Source organism: Pristis pectinata, chromosome 7 (assembly GCF_009764475.1).
Source record: "Pristis pectinata isolate sPriPec2 chromosome 7, sPriPec2.1.pri, whole genome shotgun sequence".
Taxonomy (NCBI): domain Eukaryota; kingdom Metazoa; phylum Chordata; class Chondrichthyes; order Rhinopristiformes; family Pristidae; genus Pristis; species Pristis pectinata.
Window position 1 is genome coordinate 20,348,928 of NC_067411.1, and position 24,560 is coordinate 20,373,487.

The 24,560-nt window shown below is 37.7% G+C and overlaps 1 protein-coding gene across 1 annotated transcript in view; it reads right to left on the minus strand.

Moving 5' to 3' along the window:
- Positions 1 to 2,113: 2,113 nt before the first annotated feature.
- The window catches only part of pdlim3a (PDZ and LIM domain 3a), a 44,742-nt gene continuing 22,295 nt past the window's right edge, over positions 2,114 to 24,560 (minus strand). The window contains exons 2-7 of the mRNA XM_052020097.1: positions 22,009 to 22,160; positions 21,113 to 21,197; positions 11,759 to 11,946; positions 4,803 to 4,936; positions 4,264 to 4,375; positions 2,114 to 2,584 (exon numbers count right to left, since the gene is read on the minus strand). Coding sequence (XP_051876057.1) covers positions 2,389 to 2,584; positions 4,264 to 4,375; positions 4,803 to 4,936; positions 11,759 to 11,946; positions 21,113 to 21,197; positions 22,009 to 22,160 — 867 coding nt within the window. The 3' untranslated portion in view covers positions 2,114 to 2,388. The remainder of the gene's footprint in view (positions 2,585 to 4,263; positions 4,376 to 4,802; positions 4,937 to 11,758; positions 11,947 to 21,112; positions 21,198 to 22,008; positions 22,161 to 24,560) is intronic.

Consider the following 24,560-nt stretch of genomic DNA (forward strand, 5'->3'; position numbering starts at 1 on the left):
ATAAAAAAATGAAAGCATTGAAAGTCTGATGAAGGGTCTTTGACCTTAAATCTCTTTCCACAGACGCTGCCTGACCTGCTGAGTCTTTCCAGCATTTTCTGCTTTCAGTTTTCCAGCATCTGCAGTTTATTGATTTTCTAAACGAGGTATCAATAGATCAGTTACTGAGAATGTGTCGTATCAGATCAAAAAAGAATAAAATTGATGCTATTAAGGGAAACTCAATAAATACAGTGGAGAGGAAAGAAAGGAGAGTGAGGGATAGAGAGAAGAGACAAACATAGGACCAGATTGTGGTGGACCAGCTTACTTCCCTGGTCCCTACACATGAACTAGATGTAGAAGGCCAATCCAGTGAGTCTCTCCACCCTTAAATCAGATGCCAAGGTCTCAGCTGCAACTAGGCCTCAGACAGGGCAGAGCAGAGGCCAAACCCTGAACACCCTGATTCCATAACAGCAAGTAAAGCTGAGGAGTGGTAGGGGTGCAGAAGCTTTGGCTTTTAACACTTTTTAAATGTCTCAAAGTAAAATAGTTTAAAGACTTACACTCCCCCTTTGCTTTATAGTCTGCAGAATCATGATCTCCATTGATCTAGGTGGAATCTCAGTTCCTGCATCAGATCTGATTTGGGGTTGGTGTAGATTCACTCCATAGAGTGACAGGAGGTTCATGTGGAGTACAAGCAAGGCTTAGGATGGCCTGTTTTCAGGGTACAGGTTCTGTATATAACAGAATCAAAGCAGTTGGAGCTCTCCTGCAGATGACAAAGTATCAGGTAATGGGGAGAGAGCTTCTGATGACTACAGGAAAGGTAATCAGAGCAGACATTGTTGAGCGTTCCCCCACGAAAATAGGTTTCAAGAAATTCTGCATAGTAGTGTAACAGCACTTTGCTTGTCTTTGTCAATGCAACGTGCCATAAGGTGAATAAAAATGCAAAAGAAAGTATTAAGTTAAACAGCACGGGTTTATGTACTTTGTTTTGATTAGTACCCTCCCTATGGTGTATTGGGCTTAAGCTTTCTCGTTGTTATGGAATTTTACACAATATAAATAAGTTAAGCCCAGAAATTCATTGCATACTGCTGTTATTTTCAGCATTACGTGCTTAAAAATTCATTTTTCCCAGAGCAAAACACAATAACATTTCACATCACTCTGGAAATTTAATCAGGTGCTTCCAGGCAGAAGTCACCTTTGAATCCTTAGTGTGATTCTTCAGTTTCTGAATGCTGGGTTCTTCATGTGAGTTAAACCCCAGGCCCAAACAACATGCACTCCTAAAACGTGACCATTGGACATGTGTCATGAATAGGAACAATTTATCCTCAATTATTGACTAGGTTGTATCTAAACCAAAGGAAACCCTGCAGGCCAAGAAGCTGCATTGGTGTTCTTACTGTGAACAATCCATGTTATTTGAGCACAAAAACTCTGAGTGGACACATGTGAACTCAAGAGATGATCTCTGCCTCTCTGGTTGCAGACCCACTGAGAAACCGGCTTACAGCAGAGTAGCACTTAATATTTACTTGATATCACTTGTTTGCTATATTCACCAAGATATTTATGGTATGCAGGGTAGGGACAATCGGAAAGGTATGTGGAAAAGAGCAATGGCTACCTAAAATACTTTAAATAGTGTCTCCTTGAGAGTGTGGTTGCTCCCTGTTAGGTCTGCTAAGGTTGATGTATTGCATGTGTTCACTTTGCCTTGTTATTCTAATACCTGATAGGTACAAGAGAGCTGGCATACACCTGTGTTTTTACTGTGGGGTCACTTTCAGCTATTTCTGATCAGCAGAGATAATAGTTTTTATTATTTATCTTAGTAATGTTTTAACAACTTCCAACATTTTAAATTTCTAGATGGATAAATGCTAAAATCTAACAAATGTCAACCAAATATAAACTGTTAGTGAGTACTTTACATAAAGTTGAACACAATATATGTGTGCTGATACCATAGTTTAATGATGTCTGTTTTTTTACCAATACCAATGAAGTATGATATATGCTAATACAATGGTTTACTACTTGTGTATACTTCAGCAGTGAATTGGCTGGTTGTTCAGTTTATTTCAACTGCACTCAGTGTACAATATGTTTTATCAACTTTATTGATGTAACAGTTGTAATTACACAGACTAAGTTGCTTATATAATTTGTTGCATCAACATGGCAATGCATACAGTAGTTTTATTTCTGCTAGCTCCACAAGGTCTATCTGCTAACACGACTAACTGAGCAAGTTGCGGTTGGTAAATATATCTTGTTGTGGAAGAGCATTTGTATTTAACTGTATTCAGATCAATAACAATAGCATAGGTTTCTCCCGATAATGGATCTTTTCTGTTATTTTCTTTTTAAATCACTGCCAGAAATCTAAGCTTTCATATTTGGATAAACGGGCACGGCATCATAGCCCACCGGTGGTTTTGTTCGTGCTCTTGCATGGGCTTCGCAGTACAGTTGTCCTTCTATGAAAAAGTAACCTTTCTGCTTGAGATTCATGTCACAGTCAGCGCAAACAAAACACTCAGGATGGCGATACTTGTCACGTGCTTTGACCACGGTCCCACTGCATCATAAACATTTTATAAAAAATATCTTAGAGTGCAAGAGCTAAGCCAGGACTCCATTTTATGATTTGGAAACCGAGAATAGCACAACCACCCATTCCAGACGATAGTCTTGTAAACCTCTGAACTGTTTCCAGTGCATTTATATCCGTCCAACTGTTCACCTCTCACCTCCTTTACTTATCGGAGTCCAGCACTGGTAGCCCTTTGTGTTCCTGCTTATCTCCCTCCAGCAGCTGTCTCCTATCTTCACATACCCCTCCTCCTACCTTGCCCCATCTGTTTTCATTTCCCTTTTTCCTCTCTCTCTCTCTTTGTCTGCCTCCATCCATCATTCACCAGCCACTGTCTTCCAACTCCACCCCCGCCTACCTCCCCTACCTGGCACTACCTGTCTGTCATCTCACACCCCTCCTCAGTCCACCAATTGCCTGAGAATCCTTTCTTGCCACTCTCCTTCTCCTCTTTATACTGGCCATCTTGCTTCTCCACTCTCATGCAGGGTTTCGACCTGAAATGTAGACAATTCCTTTCCTCCCACAGATGCTGCTTGACCCACTGAGTTCTTCCAGCAGATTGTTTGTAGCATTTATATCCTTTCTTAAATAAGGAGACCAATACTATGCACAGTGGTCTCACCAATTCACAACACGACTGAAGTATAACCTCCTAAATTTTGTGTCAGTTCTCCTCACAGAAAGATGCCATTCTGTTATCTTTTCTAATTACTTGCTGAAACTGAATACTAACTTTTACTGAATCATGCAGCAGGACACCCAGATTTTTCTACACCTCACAGTCCTGCAATCTCTCACCATATGCTTCTTTACCATTTTTTTCCCTGCCAAAATAGAACATTTTACATTTTTTCACATTATACTCCATTTGCCAGATATTTGCCCATTCAGTTAATCTATCTTATCCATTTGTAGCATCCTTATCTTTTTCACAACTTACTTTCCAACATTTCTTTGTGCCATCTGTAAACTTAGCAATCGTATCTTCAATGCCTCCATCAAAGGCAATTATAAAAATTGTAAAATATTAAGGTTCCAGCTCTGATCCCTGCATCACATCACTTGTTGCATCTTACCAAGTAGAAAACAGATCCTTTATGCCCACTCTCTGTTTCCTGCTAGCCAACCAATTCTCTATCATGCCAATATATTATCTCTTGTACTATGAGCTTTCATTTTGGGTAATATTGTTTGATGTCTTCTAGAAATATGTACAGTACATCCATCAGTTTTATCCATATCACACGTTATTCTGATAAATTGGTCAAACATGATTTCCCTTTCACAAAACCAGTTGACTTTGCCCTATTACCTTGATCTTTTCTTAAACACCTGCTACAATGCCTTTCATAACAGCTTCTGACATTTTCCCTATGACAAATGTTAAGCTAACTGGTTTGTAGTCTCCTACTATCTACCTCCTTTTTTGCATAAAGGAAGTACATTTGCTGTTTCCTGATCTAACTGAACTTTCCCCAAATATAGAGGGTTTTAGAAACTGAAAACCAACACAGACCCTTCAATAGTTCAAAGAATTGAAGCTGATTTTCAATTTTTTTATAAGTTAGAAATAGTAACAAAGACTGGGAAAGCTTAAAACTTTTAGAGGTGTCATCTTGGTGCAATTATTGTAAACTTACTTGTTTTATGAAAATACTTACACTATTCCATTTCCACACTTGTCACAGAGTGGCAGCTTCTGAACACTTCCTGCTGAAGCACCCACTTTTGTCACTGGAGCCTTCACACTTCTAGTGACCACAGGGCGATTACCTTTGTCAGTTTGCACAGAATTAGAGAATGGCTAAAAAATATTCCAAATTTAAAATAGACTCTTTTGAACAATCCAAGGTTCAGCTAATCGGATTTACTACAGGGCGCTGCTAATATCACTGCCTAACCAGCTATTATGTGGAAACAAAGTGAAAGCCTGTATTAGGTCTCTGATTTATACCATTAAGTCGTTTCCACAATCCCTTGTGTATCACCTTACTTGAACAGAACTAGAAGGATCATTCCAATGTTTGAGCACTGCAGTGATACAGGCTGATAATTCCTTCATTGTAAGTTACAACAATGGGACAGGTGCCCAGGAGCAGTGATTAAGCACATGTGGTATTATTCAATGACATTAGATAATTAATCTAATAAATCCATCTAGGCCCCCACTCTTTACACCAATTCATATGATGTTGCTCACCACTTTCACCTGACTCCAAGTAATCTTGGATAGCCCGAAAGGACCCAGATTGCCTTGGCTCATTACTTTCCTCTTGGTTGTTGTGCAGCATTTTGTAAACCTCTGAATGTTGAACTCCTGGTGCTGGTTCAGTTCTGTACAAACATATGTTGAAGTTAAGCAATAGATAATTTTAAATGGAGTAAAGCAACTAAAAAAATATCTCAAGACAATAGAGGGAGCAGTTGCAGACTCTAATAATATTTGGCAATTACTACATTTCTATTTTCTACTCTTTCCATTTTTGAACATTTCACTTTTACTATTATCTTAATTTCCATGAGTACTACATGCTATGAAACATTTTGCATATACAAAATCTATTGGCTGAACAAAGAGCTGCATTTAGAATGTCAATGCAGGTATGTAATATTAACAGATGCTAAAATTGGTCTTTGATGGTATAGCAGGATGACTGTTGATATATTGGCACCCCATTTGATTTTCATTTCCATTTAAGTATATTGCTAGTGAATCTAGAGGTGTGTTAAAGAGACTGCTAATCAATCACCAGCACACAGCACCTTGAAAGGGACAAAGGAATCTTGCAGAAATTAGTGAAAGAATGCAACAGAATCTGGAATTTGGTGGAAGAATGAAATTTAATGGAAAAGTACTGAATATTTTCATACTTTTCTTATTACTTTAAATTATTTGTCAAACCTATCTATTCAAAAAAAATCTAGCCTTCATTGTTTCCCTTTTTCCCTATCCTTAATCTGCATTTAATCCATCCTTTATTCATATCTGATTTAAATATCTCCCAATAATTAATCATTGCACAACTGGCTATATTTTTTCACTTGATTAATCTAGTTTTGTCTTGTCCATCTCACTGAAAAGTACTACTTGGCAGACCATAAACATTTTCTTTGACTCCACCCTTTTATATATATTTTTATGTGACCTAAGTAGGATTGGGTAACTACTGCCCAGGTGCTTTCTTACCTTCAGATCACTTACTTGTTTTGCTTCTTTATTCAGAAGCAGTTCCAGCATTCTTTCTTGTTGGAAATACAGCTAAGGAACATTCCTTGATGCACTTTGAGAACTCCTCTGCATTTTGATTACAAACATTTACCTTATCATCTTCTGTCTTTGGATCATTAAAACCCCTAATAATTAAAAGTTCTACAATTGCCAAGCTATTTGACTTGCCTCTAAGAATTGTGCTCAATTTCCTTCATACTATTTGGTTCTTTTGGAGTTTCTGCAAATAAAGTGACAGCCCATCTTATTTTTAATGTATTTTAGAGCTAAGGAACATCTCTAGTTGCAACTGCAATGACCAATATGGTAAAGGCAAAAGGTAAAGTTTAGCTTTCTTTGAAAAACATATATGGAGAAATAAAATCAGCATTTATGACTGAACTGTGGAGCTTTGGGAAACTGTAACATGAAATAGCTGGACAATTGATGTGCAGAAAATCAGTGGTTATAGATAAAGAATGGTGAAAACCTGTGTGAGGGCAAGGTAGAAATTCGGAATTACTTCATAGCAATTTAATCTTGAGAATGCATTACTGCAGGAGATTAGAAACAAGAATGTAGATGTGTGATCTTTGTAGTAGTGAAGACAAAGGACTGTTATAGAAAAGAGTTGCTTAAGCAAAGTTCAGAACATTGATATGTCAGCCAAATATAACAATAGTGTGCAGTGCAAGGAAATGATAATTGCAGAATTAACCCACTAGTTTTCCTGGTTTAATCATCATTCAAAAGGCATCATCTCCAGCAGTGTAACAGGCCTTCAATGTGTGATTTCTTGAACTGGGGCAATTAATACATATTTCCAGAAAACAGCTTGTTAAGTAGTAGTTAGCTGTAATCATACACTTATTCAGAAAACAAAATCTCTCATCATATAGGCAACATACCTCTCCATAGAGTTGCTGAAACCATGTCCTTCAAGTGCAGTTATAACGAAACAGGAAACTGCCCAATCACACACTTCAAGACTAAACTTATATTACTTACATGTGAGGGTGAAACAACCTGGGAAACAAATATTAAGGCAATACTACCTTCACAGTACTATTGCATGGGAAGCTGAATGCAGCATGCTAGTTCTTGGTTTAGAAGCTCCATCTTGTTCCAATGTGGGTGCAATGTTGCCCATCTTGGTAATTCACTAGAGCTAATGATACCAGCCATGGAAGGAATCCTACACTTGCTTTTCCCATTTGTAACTGTACACAAACTACTGATTGATCACTACATTTATGAAGCAAATTGCCAAATGTATTGCATGGCTGCAGAAATAAAGCAACTGAAAAATTACATGTAATTGTAGGCAACAAAGAATGAAAAGGGAGAACATTTCTATTAATTTGATGATGCATTAGAGATATGTGAGTTATTATTTTCCTTTACAATGTTTTGAAGTAAAAGGACTGATTTCTTTTTAACTAACCTTTAATTCAGATATGCAAAGGAGGATGTGCATTTATTTAGCATCCTTCACAGCCCTTGCAGGAATCCCAAAGCATTTATAGCCAATAAAATATTTCTGAAATATGGTTGCTGTTGTAACATTGGGAATGCTGCAGCCAATTTGCACACAGAGAACTCCACACAAGAAAATAGGAGGAGGATTAAGCCACCTGGCCCATCAAGCCTGTCCTGCCATTGAATATGATCATGGCTGATCTGACACAGGCCTCAACTCCAGGATGGCAGAGTGCAAACAATATTTATTGGCATAAAGTGCAAATGTGCAGCATTAGAGTTATAGAAGGAAGACATTACAAATTTAGTTAGTCTTTTACATGGGAACTGAAATTCCATTTTACTGAGCTGTCCCGTTGTTCCCACTATTTCACCAATGTTATTTGGGGAAGAAGTCCTTGATAATATTCAGGACTCTAGAACAACAGTTCTGCCATGAGAAATGGTATTACAACGTGGTGGTAAAGTGCTGCTCTACATAACCATCTCTGATTGTAAAAGCAAAAGGTTGAGGCACATACAGTCAGGAAAACAAATCTCTTTGCATCTTAATAAAAATGAATATCCTCAACTTCCATAGAATCTAACTTCAAATATATACCATATAATTTAGAGTAGAGTATGGAAGAGGAAGAAATGAAATTGTTTTGTGGCAATGGTACATTGAAGTTTGGAGTAGCAAAACAAACTGAACAAAATGACCCATCCCATCAACCTCACACCCCACTGTTGGAACAGGTTGCTAACAGAATGCTAGTGTTCTCTCACAGTGCCTGTTTTATTGTACATACATACATGTAGCCTGGTTTGGAGGACTTTAGTTATGGGGAGAGATTAGATAGGCTGGGCTAATTTCCCCTAGAGTGAAGGAGGCTGTGGGGTGACCTGACAGAGGTTTATAAAATTATGGGAGGCATAGATAGGGCAGATAGTTAGAATCTTTTTCCGATGGCAATGGTATCAAAAAACAAGAGGGCATAGGTTTAAGGTGAGAGGAAGGAGTTTTAAAGGGGATTGGGGGGGGGGGGGGGAGTTTTTTTACACTGAGAGTGATTCATATCTGGAACTCGCTACCAGAGGAGGTAGTGGAGTCAGATACAATTACTACATTTAAGAGGCATTTAGACAGGCACTTGAATAGACAAGGCTTAAAAGGATACGGATCTAATGTGGGCAAATGGGATTAGTATAGATGGGTAAAAAGGTTGGAATATACTGTATGTGGTGGGCCAAAGGGCCCATAATTATGCTGTACAGCTCTAACACTCTATGTGTAATTTCTTTGTACTGACAAGGTTAAAATATGGGTGCTTTCCACAGGAAGCCAAAATTACAAAGATGTTGTTAAGTTGCTTATTGTAATATCATGGAAAATTTAAGGTGCAGTATCCTTCTTCTTTAATAAATGAAAGACTTGAATGCAAATCTTTCACAAAACAAAGACAACCCACTTGTCAGGATCAATTCGAAATTGTCCATGGTATTTTAAGACTTAGAAGTCAATATATTTGGATTAATGGGAATGAGATACTGCAACTTCAATGCTTAGGCTTTTGTTAGATTGTTTTGTTATCTTACTTTGTAACCAAGTTATTACATTTTTAGGATAGTTAGAATGTCTCGAGTACTGCACTTTCAAACATTATTAGAGTCAACCAGATAGCTTTTCAGTGTAAGACAGACTAATATGCAATACAATTCTCTATTTTTCTAGTGAATTGCATTACAGCAAAATAGCTTAAGGATTTGGTGCAAATCATGCTGCAGTCCTACATGCAGGGTTGTTACAGTAATACTCCGATAATCTGCTACCCAATTGTTCAGAAATGTCAATGGTTCAGCATCTAGCCCACCAAGTTATACCTCCCACTCTCCCTTTTAATTCACCAAGGCTTGCTCACATGTTCTTTTTAAGTACACCGAGGCCCTGCATCTCACACTCCCTTTAAACTCACCAGGGCCCCTTCCCATGCTCCTTTTAAACTCATTGGGTTTTGTTTCCCACATTCACTTTAAAGCCACCTATTTCACTGAAAAAACTTATACTACTGTGTAACGTATAAAAATAGTGAATTAACAGTGTGAAGGAGTATTAATAGGATAACATCCGATGGTCCAGCAAATCTGCCAGTCTGACACCACCAAAGTCCCAAGGGTGCCAGTTTATCAGAGGTTTACTGCATTTTCTAATTTCATGTGAAGTTCTATTTATATAAAAACATTTACGTATTTCCAGGGTTTCTATAGTAATGGATAATACAATCACTATTAACTCTTGTTAGTAAATTAAATATATTGATTCAATTTATAAGAATGTTTACAATTATTTTGAATTATTTTGATAGCTGGTAAAGAGAAATGTTCTTTATTGTCATTTTAATTTGATCCTGAAATAATATTAGTAACCATGGTTTTCCAATGGATTTTATTGACACTGTATCACATTAATGAGTGTACTTTATAAAATATTAGACCATTAGTGTACACAGAATAGTAATATAAGCACATTTTGTATGTATGTTGAATTAGTGCAGTAAAGTCCTAATAGGTATGTAATAATTAGTACAATAGTAACATATAAATGCTCATATTGGATTTTCAATTGTACTGTCTTAACACAATAGGCTTCCTAACGTATTGATGTAGTAGTAGTCTTATGAATGTTCCAATTTGCACAGTAGGTTTATGATTACTATATTAATGTATTTACAGGTTTCAGAATGTCCAGCACAAATAATATTATGGCATATTTATGCCTTTCCTGCAAGATTGCAGTGATGGTTTTAGATGTTTGCTGTCAATCCTCTGTTGTTGACCTAATTGTCAGTCTTGTATATTGATCACCTCCCTATGACTGGAACCTGATCCAGCCATACAAGTCTCTTTTGAATTCTCTGTTTCCTCTGATGCAGGCAATTTCCAGCATTACCAGCTGTGCCCTTAGTCATCTAGTTCTCATTCTCTCAAATTGCTTCCTTGTAGGTCTCTCCCTCTTCTTAATAGTCGCTTTAAAAACTCCTTAAGATTTGTCTGATTACACCTCAGTGAATAAATTTAGAACATTTTCTATGTTAAGGTGTTAGTTAAATGCAAGGTTTTGTTATTAAACATTTATGGGTGAACTGTAAATAGCTTCATGAATGTGTTGTAAATTTAAAATACCAGTTTAGTCATATACTGCATGAATACAGTAGGTTTATGAACACAGTATAAAATGAATGTACCAGTTGGTTACATAGCAATTGGTTTAACATTATAATACTTCCTGAGATGCAAATCAACATGCTGAGCATTTCCTGCATTTTCTGTTTTTATTTCAGGTTTCAATGCTCATTCTTTAGTAGCAATATTGGATCAAGAGGCAAGCTGCTTGACGTACACTAGCAACAAACCAAACATTCGTCAAAGTTGAGTCCAACATGCTGCCATGGTGCTCGTAAACAGCAATAAACCAACATAGTTTAAAACATATGGGAATGTTTACTGGACACTTTGTCCTGTACTTCAATATCTATGTCAGAGGATCAAGGGATTAAGGTACTTTTTCCCTTTGGAGAAACTAAAATACATTGAAAATCAATGTTTGAACATTGAAACTAAACTCACTTGAAACATGCAGCACCCAAAAATAATAAACAGACAACAAAAATCAGTAAAATTGCAACAAAACTATTCGTTTTTCTTTGGAAAAAGCACTTAGGCATGTATGATATTTCAAAACAATAAGTTTCAAAATTTGCAATGAATGTGTTATTGAGATGTATTAATTAAACCAGTTCATTTTGAGGGTATAATGTTGTGTTTGTACAATGAACACTTCCCTTGGTCCTCTTCTATAAGAAGCAAAATTCAAGGCAGAAATGCATGCAGTCTGTCAACGATAAAGCATAAAACCTGCTCAAGGTGGAAACTACTGAGAAGGGTTTGGGTCTGGTATTAAACTTGTGTTCAAAGTAGCCTAGTGCCTGTAAGGAAAAATGATTAAAGATAACATAGTTGTGGTGGGAAAAATCATACTTAGTCTCTACATTTCTGAATTAAGAAATCATTATGAAACTTATTATCATGTGATGATGTAATTGCTAACATCACAGCACTAAGACTTTCAAACATTTTCTGACACATCAAGAAAGAACTTACCTGTAATTGTATATTTACATATTAAATGTCAAGGGCTCCCATATCAAAAACTGGATGTCACTTGTCCCCAGCTGCAAAAACCTTTCACATCACTTGACATTGTCAATCGTATAATTGACAGGAGATTAATTTTATCCTTTGTTTTATCCTGTCATCGCATAAGTATATAAAATTGTTTCATTTTTCCAGAATTATTTCTTCCACAAAAGTGAAGAGAATGAAATATTTCCCAATACAAGTAGCAAGAGCTGGACAGAACAAAGACAAAGACTGTGTAACTTGAACAGTTTAAGACAGAGAGACTGGCCAGGATCCAAACCCATACTTACTTCTCCTGTGATTCAATGACCATGCCTCGCAGTTGTCCCTGGAGGGCATCTTGTATGTTGTCAGCAGAGTACAGGCCAATTGGAGTGTTATAGCTCGAGCTCACTACCTGCCTTTTGTCATCAATGTTTCCCGCTGCAAGAAATGGCTGGGCTTTTCTGTTATGGGACTCTCCAATAGATTTGATTTCCTGTATGTGAAAGGGCACAAAAATACACAAGGCTACAATTCATGCTGAAGCTAATAAGCACCAGCAGCCACACCATGCATCTGCTGTTAAAGGTCACTTCATCAATAACTTTTCTTCAATCCCCCTCCACAAAATCTACTTTCAAATATTTTACTTTAATTAACAACCTGTCTAAAGATACTGAAACAGAGAGCTTACATTAACAGCAACCTAAAAACACTATACTTGATCAGATGGGAAATTAATTAAAAGCTATATTTAATGTAGGATGAATCCTGCCAGTAATTTTATTCTTTACATGGGACGAGAGGTGATTCCTTTTCTAGTGAATTTTATGAGAATGAGAAACTCCTTATTATTGCATACTGGTACATCTTGTGGTCAACAGGCATAGACTGGAAAGTCTGCCCAGTAAGTTAGCTAATATGTTTGCACGTTTCCTTATAAGATCTGTAGGATATGAAAACTATCCATTGTCAGTATGTGCAATGTTTCATATTTTCATTTACATCAATTATGTCACTATTGTAGAAGGGAATGTTATTGTTTACAAAGCTTTTATCAACTAGTTTGAACCTCTTGCACTCAGATTTGGAAACTGAGGGGTGAACTGGGTGACAGAGGTTGTCACCAGACAAAGTCAGCCTTGTTGCACTATCTTCTCCCTGACCTTCTACTCTCTCTCTATCTTGCTCTTTCACTACAGCCTCAAGAGAGATAACCTCAAGCATGCTAGCATAAAAAAATTGAACCTCACACATTTCCTTTCCCATTTTTGTTTTCATTTTTTTTGTATTCTTCTTTCACCATGGAAGGAAGCCATTCTGCCCATTAAATCCATACTGGCTCTCAGTGTATTCCTATCAGTCTTAATCCCCCTCCCGCACTGTGAATGGAAATTTAGTGTCATTTTATGAACATTCTTCTCAGTTTACATCTGCATTCCTGATTGTTAAAATGCAATTATTAAGGATAAATTTACATTGACTCTTTCCAATCCTAATTTTTGACATTATTGCTTCACTTACAGAAAAACATTAATATCAGTGCAAAAGTGTTTTGTTTTATACTAACATCAAAAACTGTGGTGTAAACATGAAAGCCAAGTTCATTTTGACTTCAAAGGAAAGGTAATTGAGTTAACCTAGAGGTAGGGGCTCACTACAGTGACAGATGAGGGACTGGCTCCAGATTCAAATTACAACTTCGGTGTTGGTATGAAACAAAACAGCTTCATGTCAATGCTCTAGTTGTAACATAAATCTAGCTTTGCCCTTATTAAATTGAGGCACAATCCTCTGATTTAAGCTGAAATTCCCTCTAGGGTTTAAAAGAATGGGGCACAATCCACAGCTAATCTGGTTTTATTTAGTACAAATTGTGAAATTAATTCATTGGATTATCTTTTCTTGTATGTTTTCGGAATTTTTTTCCGACAGTTGATAATAATAAATCCCATAGCAACATGTCATCACATTTCTGAAACTCCAACGACAGTGAAAGAGATTGTCTAATGACAGAAGGCAACAGGTTGAAAAAAAAAACTATAATCTTCAACGGAGACTAGTTCCTCCAGCATTTTGTGTGTGTTGCCCTATAATCTTCAATGTTCATCAGCTGAAGCTGCAGACTATTCCAGTCTGATGCTTCTGGTCTCTGACACACCCAGACGACTGACCATTTGTGGCACGTTTCATTTGATTTCATATCTCAGGTGAATAGTTGAGAAACTTACAGGAAGTTCAAAGACAACGTGCATTCTCATGATATAAAGAAAAGATTGGTATAAATTATTTAACAACCTCCATCAGTTTCCAATTCATGGAATAATTATTTCTCAATACAACCTGCTGAGCAATTTATTCATTAATAGCGGTGCTTTCTTTGAATAGCATGGTTTTTCAAGCAACTAAAAGGCCATTATAGTTTAATGTTGCAATTATTCATATCTTTAAGTTGGCATGTCAAGGTATAGCTAGAAAGACCATTATCTAGTTCCTCTAGACTGCAAAATTGTTTTCGTAACTACAGTATTTAAGGAAGGTAAGAAGGGGAAGCCAGGTATTTATAAACCAGTTGGTCTAAAATCTGTTATTAGCTGAAAGCATTCAGTGTATTTATAAATATCTTAGAAAAATGTACATCTGAATTTGTTAATGACACATAGATGGTTTTGTAAGCAGTGTGGTTGGAAGCACTAAATTATAATGAAATATTAATGAGTAAGCAAATGGGCAAAACCGTGGCAAATGGATTTCACTGTAGACAAATGTAAGGTCACCTATTTTGGATGTAAAGCAAGAGTACCATCTAGCTAATGAAAAGTAAGTAACATTGGAGGTTCAGGAAGAGTTAGAGGTCCATGCTCATGGACAGGTACAAGAAGACTATACAGGGTGTTGCTATTCATGTATAGCTGACCACAAAATAAATAATAATCTCAATGATAAAATGCAAGACACAAGTGACTGCAGATGCTGGAACCTGGAGCAAAAAATAAACTGCTCGAGGAACTCAGTGGGACAGGCAGCATCGGTGGAGGAAGAGGGATAGTTACCATTTCTGGTCGAGACCCTGCATCAGCACAACGATAAAAATTCCTGGTTGCCACGTGCATGGAGCACAGTCAACGCTCCTGGAGATTAAATTTTAGAAGGAATGTAATATAAATTTACTTAAGTCCAATGGTTAAACTATGAGTTGAGATTACACGAACCAGGGCTATATTTCTGATTATGCTCATTGATCTGAAATTGTAAGTATATTTCTCTCTCCACAAATGCTGCCTGCTCCACTGAGCATCTCCAGCAAGTTTTGTTTACATTTTGTTGTTAATTATTCATTTCAAATCTGAGTTTGATTGATTTTTTGTCAATTATTCATTTCAAATCTGAGTTTGATTGATTTTTAATAGCCAAAGTTTCAAAAGGATAAGGGGCAAAGGCAGACATACGACATCGATCACAGATCAGCCAAGATCTCTTTGAGTGGTGGAAATAAACCTTTAGTTGCTAATTTACTTCCTATCAGAATCAGTATTAGGTTTATTATCACTTACAATGTCCTGAAATTTGTTGTCTTGCAGCAGCAATACGGTGCAAGACATAAAAATGACTGTAAGTACTATATATATATCTTATAATCCTATCTTGATGTTCAGGGAGTTCCACTTGTTGGTTTCTAGAAAGGTTAGAAAGAGGAATGAGACTTCATCATCTGTAACAACTGTGTAACTTTTCGAATATCTAAATCAGGAACCATAGTGTATTAGGGTAAATAATGGGGAATCAGTGGATAGTCTTTCAAATAACATTTGATTAAGTAACACACAAGAGGCTATTACACAAAACTGGAGCTCATGGATTGGGTTAGTACATTAGCATTAATTGAGGATTAGTAACGGACAAGAAGCAGCAAGTGATTTTTAGATTGGCAGCTGCAAGTAATGGGTGGAGCAAGAATCACTACTTGGTCCTCATCTATTTACACTCCAATTAAGTGACTTAAATAAGGGCTGCAAATGCAATGTATCCAAGTTTGCTGTCTGTACAAGACTGGGGGGGAAAGTAAGCTAGTAAGAAGAATGGATGGAACCTGCAAAGTAAAAGGTGGAGAGGTTATTTACTTTGACAGAAAAAATGGCAACTGGGAATATTTTCTAAATAGTGAGCAACTGTTGGAATTTACAGAAAACGGGTATGGCTGTACAAGAAGATAAAGTTAACATGTGGGTACAGCAAGCTATCAGGAAACCAAGTGGTATATACTTCTTTATTACAAACAGAATGGCATATTAGTGCGAAGAAGCAATAATTGACCACATTGATGAGACAATGCCTGGAGTACGATGGATAGTTTATCTACTTATCGACTTATCAAATGCTCACTGGACTAATTCATGGGATGGAGAGATTGTCCAATGATGTCAGACAGAGCAGATGGGGCCAACGAGAGGCGATTTCATTGAAGCACAATGAGACTTGACAAGGTGTATGCTGATGTTTCACATGGCTAAGGATTTTAAGACAGGAGCCAGAGTCTGAAAGTAAAGGGTCAGTTCTCTAGTACTGAGTTTTTGAAAAGTTTCTTCACTGAGAGGGTTTTGAATCTTTGTAATATTCTAGCCTAGAGGGCTACAGGGTACTAAGCCACCAGGTACACTGAAGCTGATTGTGAGGCCCACCGTTCCATACGCTTCAACGGATGAGTCAACAATGACTTGGAGCTCAGTCTCTAAGTACGAGGGATGTAAGCATCATCTGTGTACCATAGTTTAATTACCAAGGCAGGAGTGACCTTGGTTTTGGAGTGTAGTCACCATTAGTGGACCGGTTCCCATTAGTTCTAAAGATTAGATCCAGTCCCTGCATTTCTCTTGGAGTTTTTGCACCATGGAGATCATGTCTGCTGTGCCTCTCTATATTTGAAATCCACACTGTGATATGGGCAGCATCTCTTTAGCCACTACATGGAGGCAGTTGAGGAAGAACTTAGTGATAACTTCCTTCAAAGCAGACAGCAGGAAAAGCACTATGTAGACACTGCAGTCAGACATCTCCTTAATTGAAGATGGTCACAATTACAACATCTCAGAGGTTCCTCTGATATATCTACCCTTCCAGATGTGAACAATGGGATTATGGATTTGCGACTGAAGTTCTCCACCACTGGGTTTCAGAACTTCAGTGGGGATACAGTCTGCCTCCAAGGCTTGTTATTTTTGGCAGGTTTATGGGTTTGTCAGGTCCTCTACCAACCTGTCAGCACAGCAGAAGACTGGCTACCAACAATAAATATTCATAGTGTGATCCTAGAAAACACCACCAGGCTCAAGGACAGCTACTTCCCTTCAACCATTCGGTTCTTGAACCAACTGGCAAAACCCTAATCACTAAAGTTTAGCAACACCTTGACCACTTTGATCACTTTGCATTAAAATGTACTTGAGTTTTTTTTTGTTCAAATTGTGTTCTTTCTTGTAAAAATGTTGTATAATTTATGTTTAATTTATGTTTTCCTTGTGAATGTTGCTTAAAAGATGCTATGTGCCTGTGATGCTGCTGCGAGTAAGTTTTTCATTGTACCTGTGTATACATGTACTTGTGCATATGACAATAAACTTGACTTTGAACTTCCCATGTCTCAAGTTTCACCTCTCAATATAAGCAGACGTTGATGATGAAATTCACCATTGTCTTCAAAGCACCAATGCAACCTTTGGTCATTTGAGAATAAGTATTTTGAAGACCAGAGACCTAGTGCAGAATTCATAGCTTACAGGGCAGTAGTGATCCCTGCCCTCTTTCTGCGACCTGGATAACCTACAACAGGCACCTTAAACTGCTGGAAAAATACCACCAAAGCTGTCTCTGAAAAATCCCCCAAATTCACTGGAAGGACAAGTAAACCTATTCCAGTGTTTGCCCTATGCCAGCATCCTTAGCAGTGAAATCCTAGTTACACGCAGTTGGCTCCACTGGGCAGGCCACGTCAGTCATTTGCCCAACACCAGACTCCTGAAACACACACTCCATTCTAAGCTCTGTTACAGGAAGAGGTTACCAAGTGGAGCGAAGAAAAAATTCAGGGATATGCTCAAAGCCTTCTTGCAAAAATGGAACATCCCCACTTCTGGGAATCCCTAGCCTCTCAAAGTGGAGAAAGAGTATTCAAGATGGTATTCGAAGCATGGGGTCCCTGCACTGGAAGCACATGGAAGCCCTGTGTAAATGGCAGAAGGAGGGCATCACCTCGCAAACTAAACACCCACTTATCTCTTCAGGCACCTCCTGTCTCAGCCCACATTCACCATAAGATATAGAAGCAGAAGCAGGTCATTCGGCCCATTGAGACTCCTCCAACATTCAATCGTGGCTGAGTTTTTTTTCAACCCCATTCTCCCGCCTTCTTCCTGTAACCCTTAACCTCCTTGGCATCATCATTAACTTCTGAATGCATAAATTTAAGTTCAGAGGTTAGACTTCAGATTTAAAGCAAGATATCCTTGATCCCAAAGAATAAGAGCATGTAAGTTAGAGACCAATATATTGTTTGGATACTGAGGGAATTGAACGATATAGGAGCAGTGTGGGAAGGCAGAGCTGAGGTAGACAGGTGGACTTCATGGCTGAGGAACAGCATTTGTGGCACTAAATAAAAACAATGTCTTTCGTCTTCCCAATATTTGGTTGGTGGAAATCTCTGCCCATCACTGGATATCAAGTAAGCAGGCAATTTTGGAGATAAGAGATGAAGAGAAGTGGTGACAAGGTAAAGCCGAGTATACGTAGAGAAACTGGTGCTCTATTTTTGAGTTATGTTGTCAAATAAATACGAACCGGTTAATTTATGCACATTCTAGTTTAGGCCCATATGTAGCAGGTTTCCTTCGATTTGGACAGAATTGTACCTTAATGAGAGGAGAACTGGTGGAAGGTTTATATAAGGCAAAGAAAATAGAGAGGGATTGAGAATCAGGCGGCATGAGGATAAAATAAGAAGGCAGAGATTTATGTTAAATTCCAGAGTTTATTCTCAAACTCAGCAATGAGGAAAGGATGAATTCCCCATGGAAGAAATTACAAGGTAATTGGGATTAATGGTAAAAATAAGATACTGCAATCTCCTGGAACTTATTTGATTGATTCTTATTTTCAATAAAGTACTTTGAAAGTTTTTCCCAATTTGGACCTAACAGTTTGTGTGACTCTGTGGAGAAGACAATACAACCTATGAATGAGTGTTCTCGGCTTCACATCATCTTGTCCCAGACTTCTTTGTAGACCTTGCTGGATTCTGCATTGTGAAACCCTACGGATTAATTCCAAGGCTACTCTGCTTCTTCCAAGGGCTGGTAGCTAGACATTTGTGGGGTTTTAATATTGCGTGTCTTCTTTCTTTGAAGTTTTAAGAAGGACTAAAACTCATCACTTTTCTCTCTGTGTCACATATTCCAAAGCAATTTTTGACTATGCATATTTTCAAGCTGCAGTAATGCTTTCTAAACTTCTCCAAAATTGCACGACTAAAACTGGAATCTAAACAAATTATTGCCTTCAAATTGATTACATTTTTAACATTCCCTCCTGTTAACAACATTTTGTATGCACAACACAATGCAACAGAGAAAGCAGACCAGCAGACAGATAGTTCCTCCAGCTCTTGAACTTGTACCAAATCATGAGCCGAGAACTTACTGTTGACAGAGTTAGCAGATGAACACTCAATGTGTTCACAAGATACTTCCCTGTCTGTTATTTTAACAGAGGGCCAATAAGTTTAAAATAAACAAATAATAACTCTGTATAAAAAGGGAAAAAAGAAATGTTATAACAACATATAAAGCTTTCATCTGCTATTATCACTGACAGTAACTTCTGGCCTATATGATAGTTCTTGTAAAGTCCTAAAAATAAATCTCCCTCCCTCAATCCACCTATGGAAATAAAGGTTCCACACTCCATCCATTTTGAGATAAATTATTTTTACAGCAGAGGGTGATATGGGTAAATTTACAATATAGACACAGATATGTTATCTTAATTATTAATGATAACTGATATCTACTCTCCACCAGTGCAGTTGCATAGTCTAGATTTTGACTTTGTGGGATAATGTAAAATGAATTATAATCAACTAACAGCTTTACTTATACCTCTACTATTTATATTTTGATTCAAGTAATCAGGAAAGACTCCCAATCACCACATGTACTCTATTGCATGAAGTTTAACTTTAACCCAAAGATAAGTATAAGGCAGAGGCTAAAACTCAGAACATGTCTCCACCATTACCCTGGAACTTGTGGTTAGAATAATGTGAAACTGGCATCAGTACACTATAAAACGGACAGCATCTTCAGGCATCCACATTTACAACTAAACAGGGGAATCCAGAAAATACTGCCAGTTTCTCTACAAGATGAGGTCTTGCAGAGGCAATCAGCAGGGAATCAGTGACTTCAGCCTTTAATGAACTATTCTTGCTATAAGAAGCATTGAAAACAATGTGTGCCTTGATGAATGATGTGCAACTCAATTTAACAGAGCACTGAACAATAATTATGGATGAGCCATCCTGCCCCTAAACGATTTTAACTTTCTCAAAACAATTATTTGAAAATGCCATGGATTTTCAAATTATGTAAGCTACTAATTGTTAAGTGTGTTTATGACATTTCAGTTTTAACCTTAATGAGACGGCTTTGGAGAGGGTGCAGAAGAGGTTTATCAGGATGTTGCCTAGGTTGGAGTGTATTAGCTATAAGGAGAAGTTGGACAAACTTGGATTGTTTTTGCTAGATCATCAGAGGCTGAGGAGTGACCTGATAGAAGTATATAAAACTATGTGAGGCAGAGATAAGGTAGGCTAGATTGTCAGAGTCTTTTTCCCAGCATGGAAATGTCAAATATGAGAGGGCATAGTATAAGGTGAGAGGGAGAAAGTTTAAAGGAGATGTGCAAGGCAAGTTTTTTTCACACAGAGTGTGGTAGGTGCCTGGAATGGGCTGCCGGGGGAGGTGGTAGAAGCAGATGTGATAGTGACATACAAAAGGCATCTAGACAAGTCACATGAACAGGCAGGGAATAGAGGGATATAGACAGGCAGATGGGATTCGGTTAGATTGGCATCATGGTCAGTGTAGACATGGTGGGCCGAAGGGCCTGTTCCTGTGTTTTACTGTTCTACGTCCATGTCTAATTACTTCTTAAAAATGGCAAATGCAAAAACACTTCTGCTTGTTTCCTTAGTTTTTGCAAAAAAAAATGGACAGCCTGATCTGTCCTTATTCAATGTGTACTGTTTTCTCCCAAATTTATTTTCTAGCAAATGACCTTTGGTACATAAAAATGTGTGAACTTAAGAAATGGCAATTAATTATCTTTTTATTTTACATTTGCAATAATGCTATTTTTATGTTTCTTTTGATGTTGTGTCTATTAATTTTTTTTAAACTGTGAACTAGCTAAGTGGTAAGAAAGTTAAGTGTGTATGTGTAGTGACTTCCTTAGAAAGTGTATGCCATTGCAATTGCTTATGAAGAATTTCTGGTTTAAACACTTGTTGTTTACCAAGACCTCTAAAAATTATCCAAATGTTTGTATGTTTCATAATCATAATCAGTTAATCAATCAAAACATTGCAGTAATCATACGACATTAGTTACCTGTGGTTCTGCTTCCAAATTAATCTTGAAAGGATTTGCCTTGCCACCTTCAGTGACTTGAGGAGACCAAAGTTTAGTTTCAGGTCTGGGATAAAAGCACATAAAATCTCAGGATTGGTGGAGTTCTTTGTTGTGTGATGTTTCATTGATTTATTTGACATTCAGGTCCTCCCCAGGTTATGTCCCTGTGAACTGTTCCTAACCCGAACAATTCACAAGTCAGAAATGCGGCTGCGAACTGAGTTCCCACACGGCAGGAGATGCCCGCAGCCCTGCAGCAACCGACAAATCCATCCCGCCCGTCTCCCAGATGCTTTTTTGTTTGTATTGGCTGTAAGTAAGTTGGGTGCTTACGCTGGGGAAGACCTGTAATCGCAAACTACTGAAGATATATAAAGAATAAGAATAGGCCATTTGGCCACTCAAGTCTGCTCCACTGTTCGATAAAATCACAGCTAATTTGATTACTGGCCTGAACTTCACAATTCTGCCAGATTCCCATAACTCTGAAAAGTACACTTTGTTTTGACCAAGGTTCTTTGACCTTAACATTAACACTGTTTCTCTTTCCATAGATACTGCCTAATATGATGAGCGTTTCCAAAACTTTCAGTCTTTATTTCAGATTTCCAGTGTCCACTGTTTTTTGACTTCCATAACTCAATCCCCCTAAATCTATTTACCTCGGCCTTGAATATATTAATTGAGTAATGGGTCTCTGCAGTAGGAAATTCCTTAGAGGCACAACCCTCAGGGAGAAGAAATTTCTCCTTGCCTCCTCTTAAAGTATGAAAACATTTATTTAAAATGCCCAATGCAGCTCCTTCACTCCTTTGCTGCAGTCATAGCATTTTGAGATTTCCGGAGTATGTAATATTATATACTGCGATACCAACCGGTCAATCTTGAGGCTTAATTTATTGGAGGCAGCCTTAATCCTATTCTGAGCATCGACATGTGCCATGTTGTCCGTACTCACACCATCAATGGCCAGGATGACATCACCCGGGGAAAGATTAGCTAGCGAGGCCTTGCTTCCGGGTGTTACCTACAGATTCAAAGCACACATCAGAACTTTTTTTTAGCATTAATGGAAAATTTAGTTCTTTAACTGTGTAAGAATTACTACCAAGTAAACACTTAAAGCAAATCTCCTCACTAGTTGGTTAATAATGAAAATAATAAATGGGAAAGAAAATGCCAACGGTAGGATGACAGTCTCTTGTATCAGTCCGATCATTTCAAAGGAAGAATAGCGTGCAGATATTCTTTCTTTAAGCAACTCAAATCCACAATTAGTGAAGCACAAACCATAATCACCAGGAAAAAAATTATTTTGCTTATTTTATCCACATACTCCTCCCTCTCCTCTTTTCAGGTGTGTTTTGGTTCACCCAAAGTCAGTTGATATCTGTTACCTTGCTCATATCCAAGCTTAGGCAGTGGGCATTGGTGAAGTATTCATTCATAATGGCATTAAAGCTGAACTTCCCAGTAAGAGGATTAACTAATATGGGTCACTGGATAGTGACTCGACCTGATTTTCCCTCTTCCTAGCCTAAGGATGCTTATAGTGTTCAGAAGGAGATATTCACACCTTTGCACCTGAGTCACCTCTTTGATAGAGCTGACCACATTCCTCTTCTTTCCCCATTTTCCTGGAGTTACTCTGTGAGATCCACTGGGAATGAAATTCCTTTGCCAATTCAGTCAATGAAAGTTGGGAAATACAGCTGCTAACATTACAGATTTTAAAACCACAGACTAGGGTGGAGATGCTGGACTAACTTCACTATGACCTTAATTTGAAAATTACCCTCCAAGCTGCTGATCATTAAGCAATGAATTACACCCTAGTCCAATGGGCTGGTGGATACATTTTTATCTTTGAGAAAACCAAGATTAAGCTGTTCTAGTGAAAGAACATTGATTTGAAAACATGAACTGTATTTCTTTGCCCACAGATGCTACCTGATCTGCTAAGTCTTTCCAACATTTGCTCTGATAATACATCGATCTTATTATGTTCACAGAGACACTTGGCAACATGGAAGACCATGATTGCAAATCTGAACATTGCAAAGTTGTTGCTGATGTTCCTCTTGCCAAATGGTAATGCCAGTTTAACCGGTATAAGCAATCAAGAGGGCTAAATTATTTTGTTTTGAGGCACTATTTTTGTAGTACCACTGAGTCTATGCTGGCCCATCCTCAACAAATGTTGACACAAGAAACTGCAGATGCTTGGAATCTGGAGCAACAAACGAACTGCTGGAGGAACTCAGCAGGTCAAGCAGCATCTGTCAGGGGAAAGGAATTGTCGACATTTCAGGTTGAGACCCCCGCATCAGACATGTCTCAACCCGAAATGTCGATAATTCCTTTTCCCCCCACAGATGTTGCCTGACCCACTGAGTTTCTCCAGCATTCTGTTTTCTTTGCCTCAGCAAATATTTCATTTTAAGCCTATATCCAATTCCAATTCGAACGTCATTTTTCAATATGCTATCAGCTCCTTTTCAGGAAATGGACTGCAGAGAAAATCCTTCAAGTTAAGAATGGAAAAATTACATTTGCTTATTTTATTTTTACACATTTAAAAACATTACCTGCTCACAAATGGAAATTTGTATCAGGAAGATTCGTTACTTTGTATTAGACTACACTCAAACTAAAATTAATTGTGCAGTGTACTGTGGGAAAAAATGTCCTTCAAAACAACATCTCCGCTGGTGAACTCTGGCATTTAACTTAAATCAGATTTGGGATTAGTTGCATGACATTTGATCGGCCCATTGATTTTGGCATCCATGTGGATACAATTAATCATGTATCATTTACTGTGTTAAAATTGTAATATCTTAATATTTACATGCATGTACTAGAAAAACTTTAGAAATATGCACTAAAAATATATCCACTGTTTAGAGAAGGGAGAGTCAACCGGATATTGGGCATCTGATTTATGGATTTGTTTCAGGGAACTAAGAATTTGAGGACCTTTGGCTGACAGTTGAAAATCTCAATGTAGGCTTTAAGGTCACATGGGCTATGTGAAATATGCTTGTGGAGTTCCAAAAAAGGTTACGATTCTACAGCAGAAAATGCCACAAAATTGGTAATCTCCTTCAGACAGACCAAACATATTTGTTTGGTAGGAAGAAAATAAAATTGTACTGATAAATTAAGGAATTCACAGATGTTTTATTAAGACTGGAGTCAGTCTTTTCAAAATTAGAAAATAGTTGTAGTTCCAATTTCCCAGACAGGCATTCTTAATGACCAGAACAATTTAAAACCATCTTTTGCATCCATTTCAACTTGGCTTTTGAAGGCATGATTTATAGTTATGGCCTTGAGCTGCGCAGAGTCTCACTGTGCAGGAAGCAAAATGAGGGAAGATTTCAGAAACAAGATATTTAAACTAGAGTATCATTAGAATTCTGTA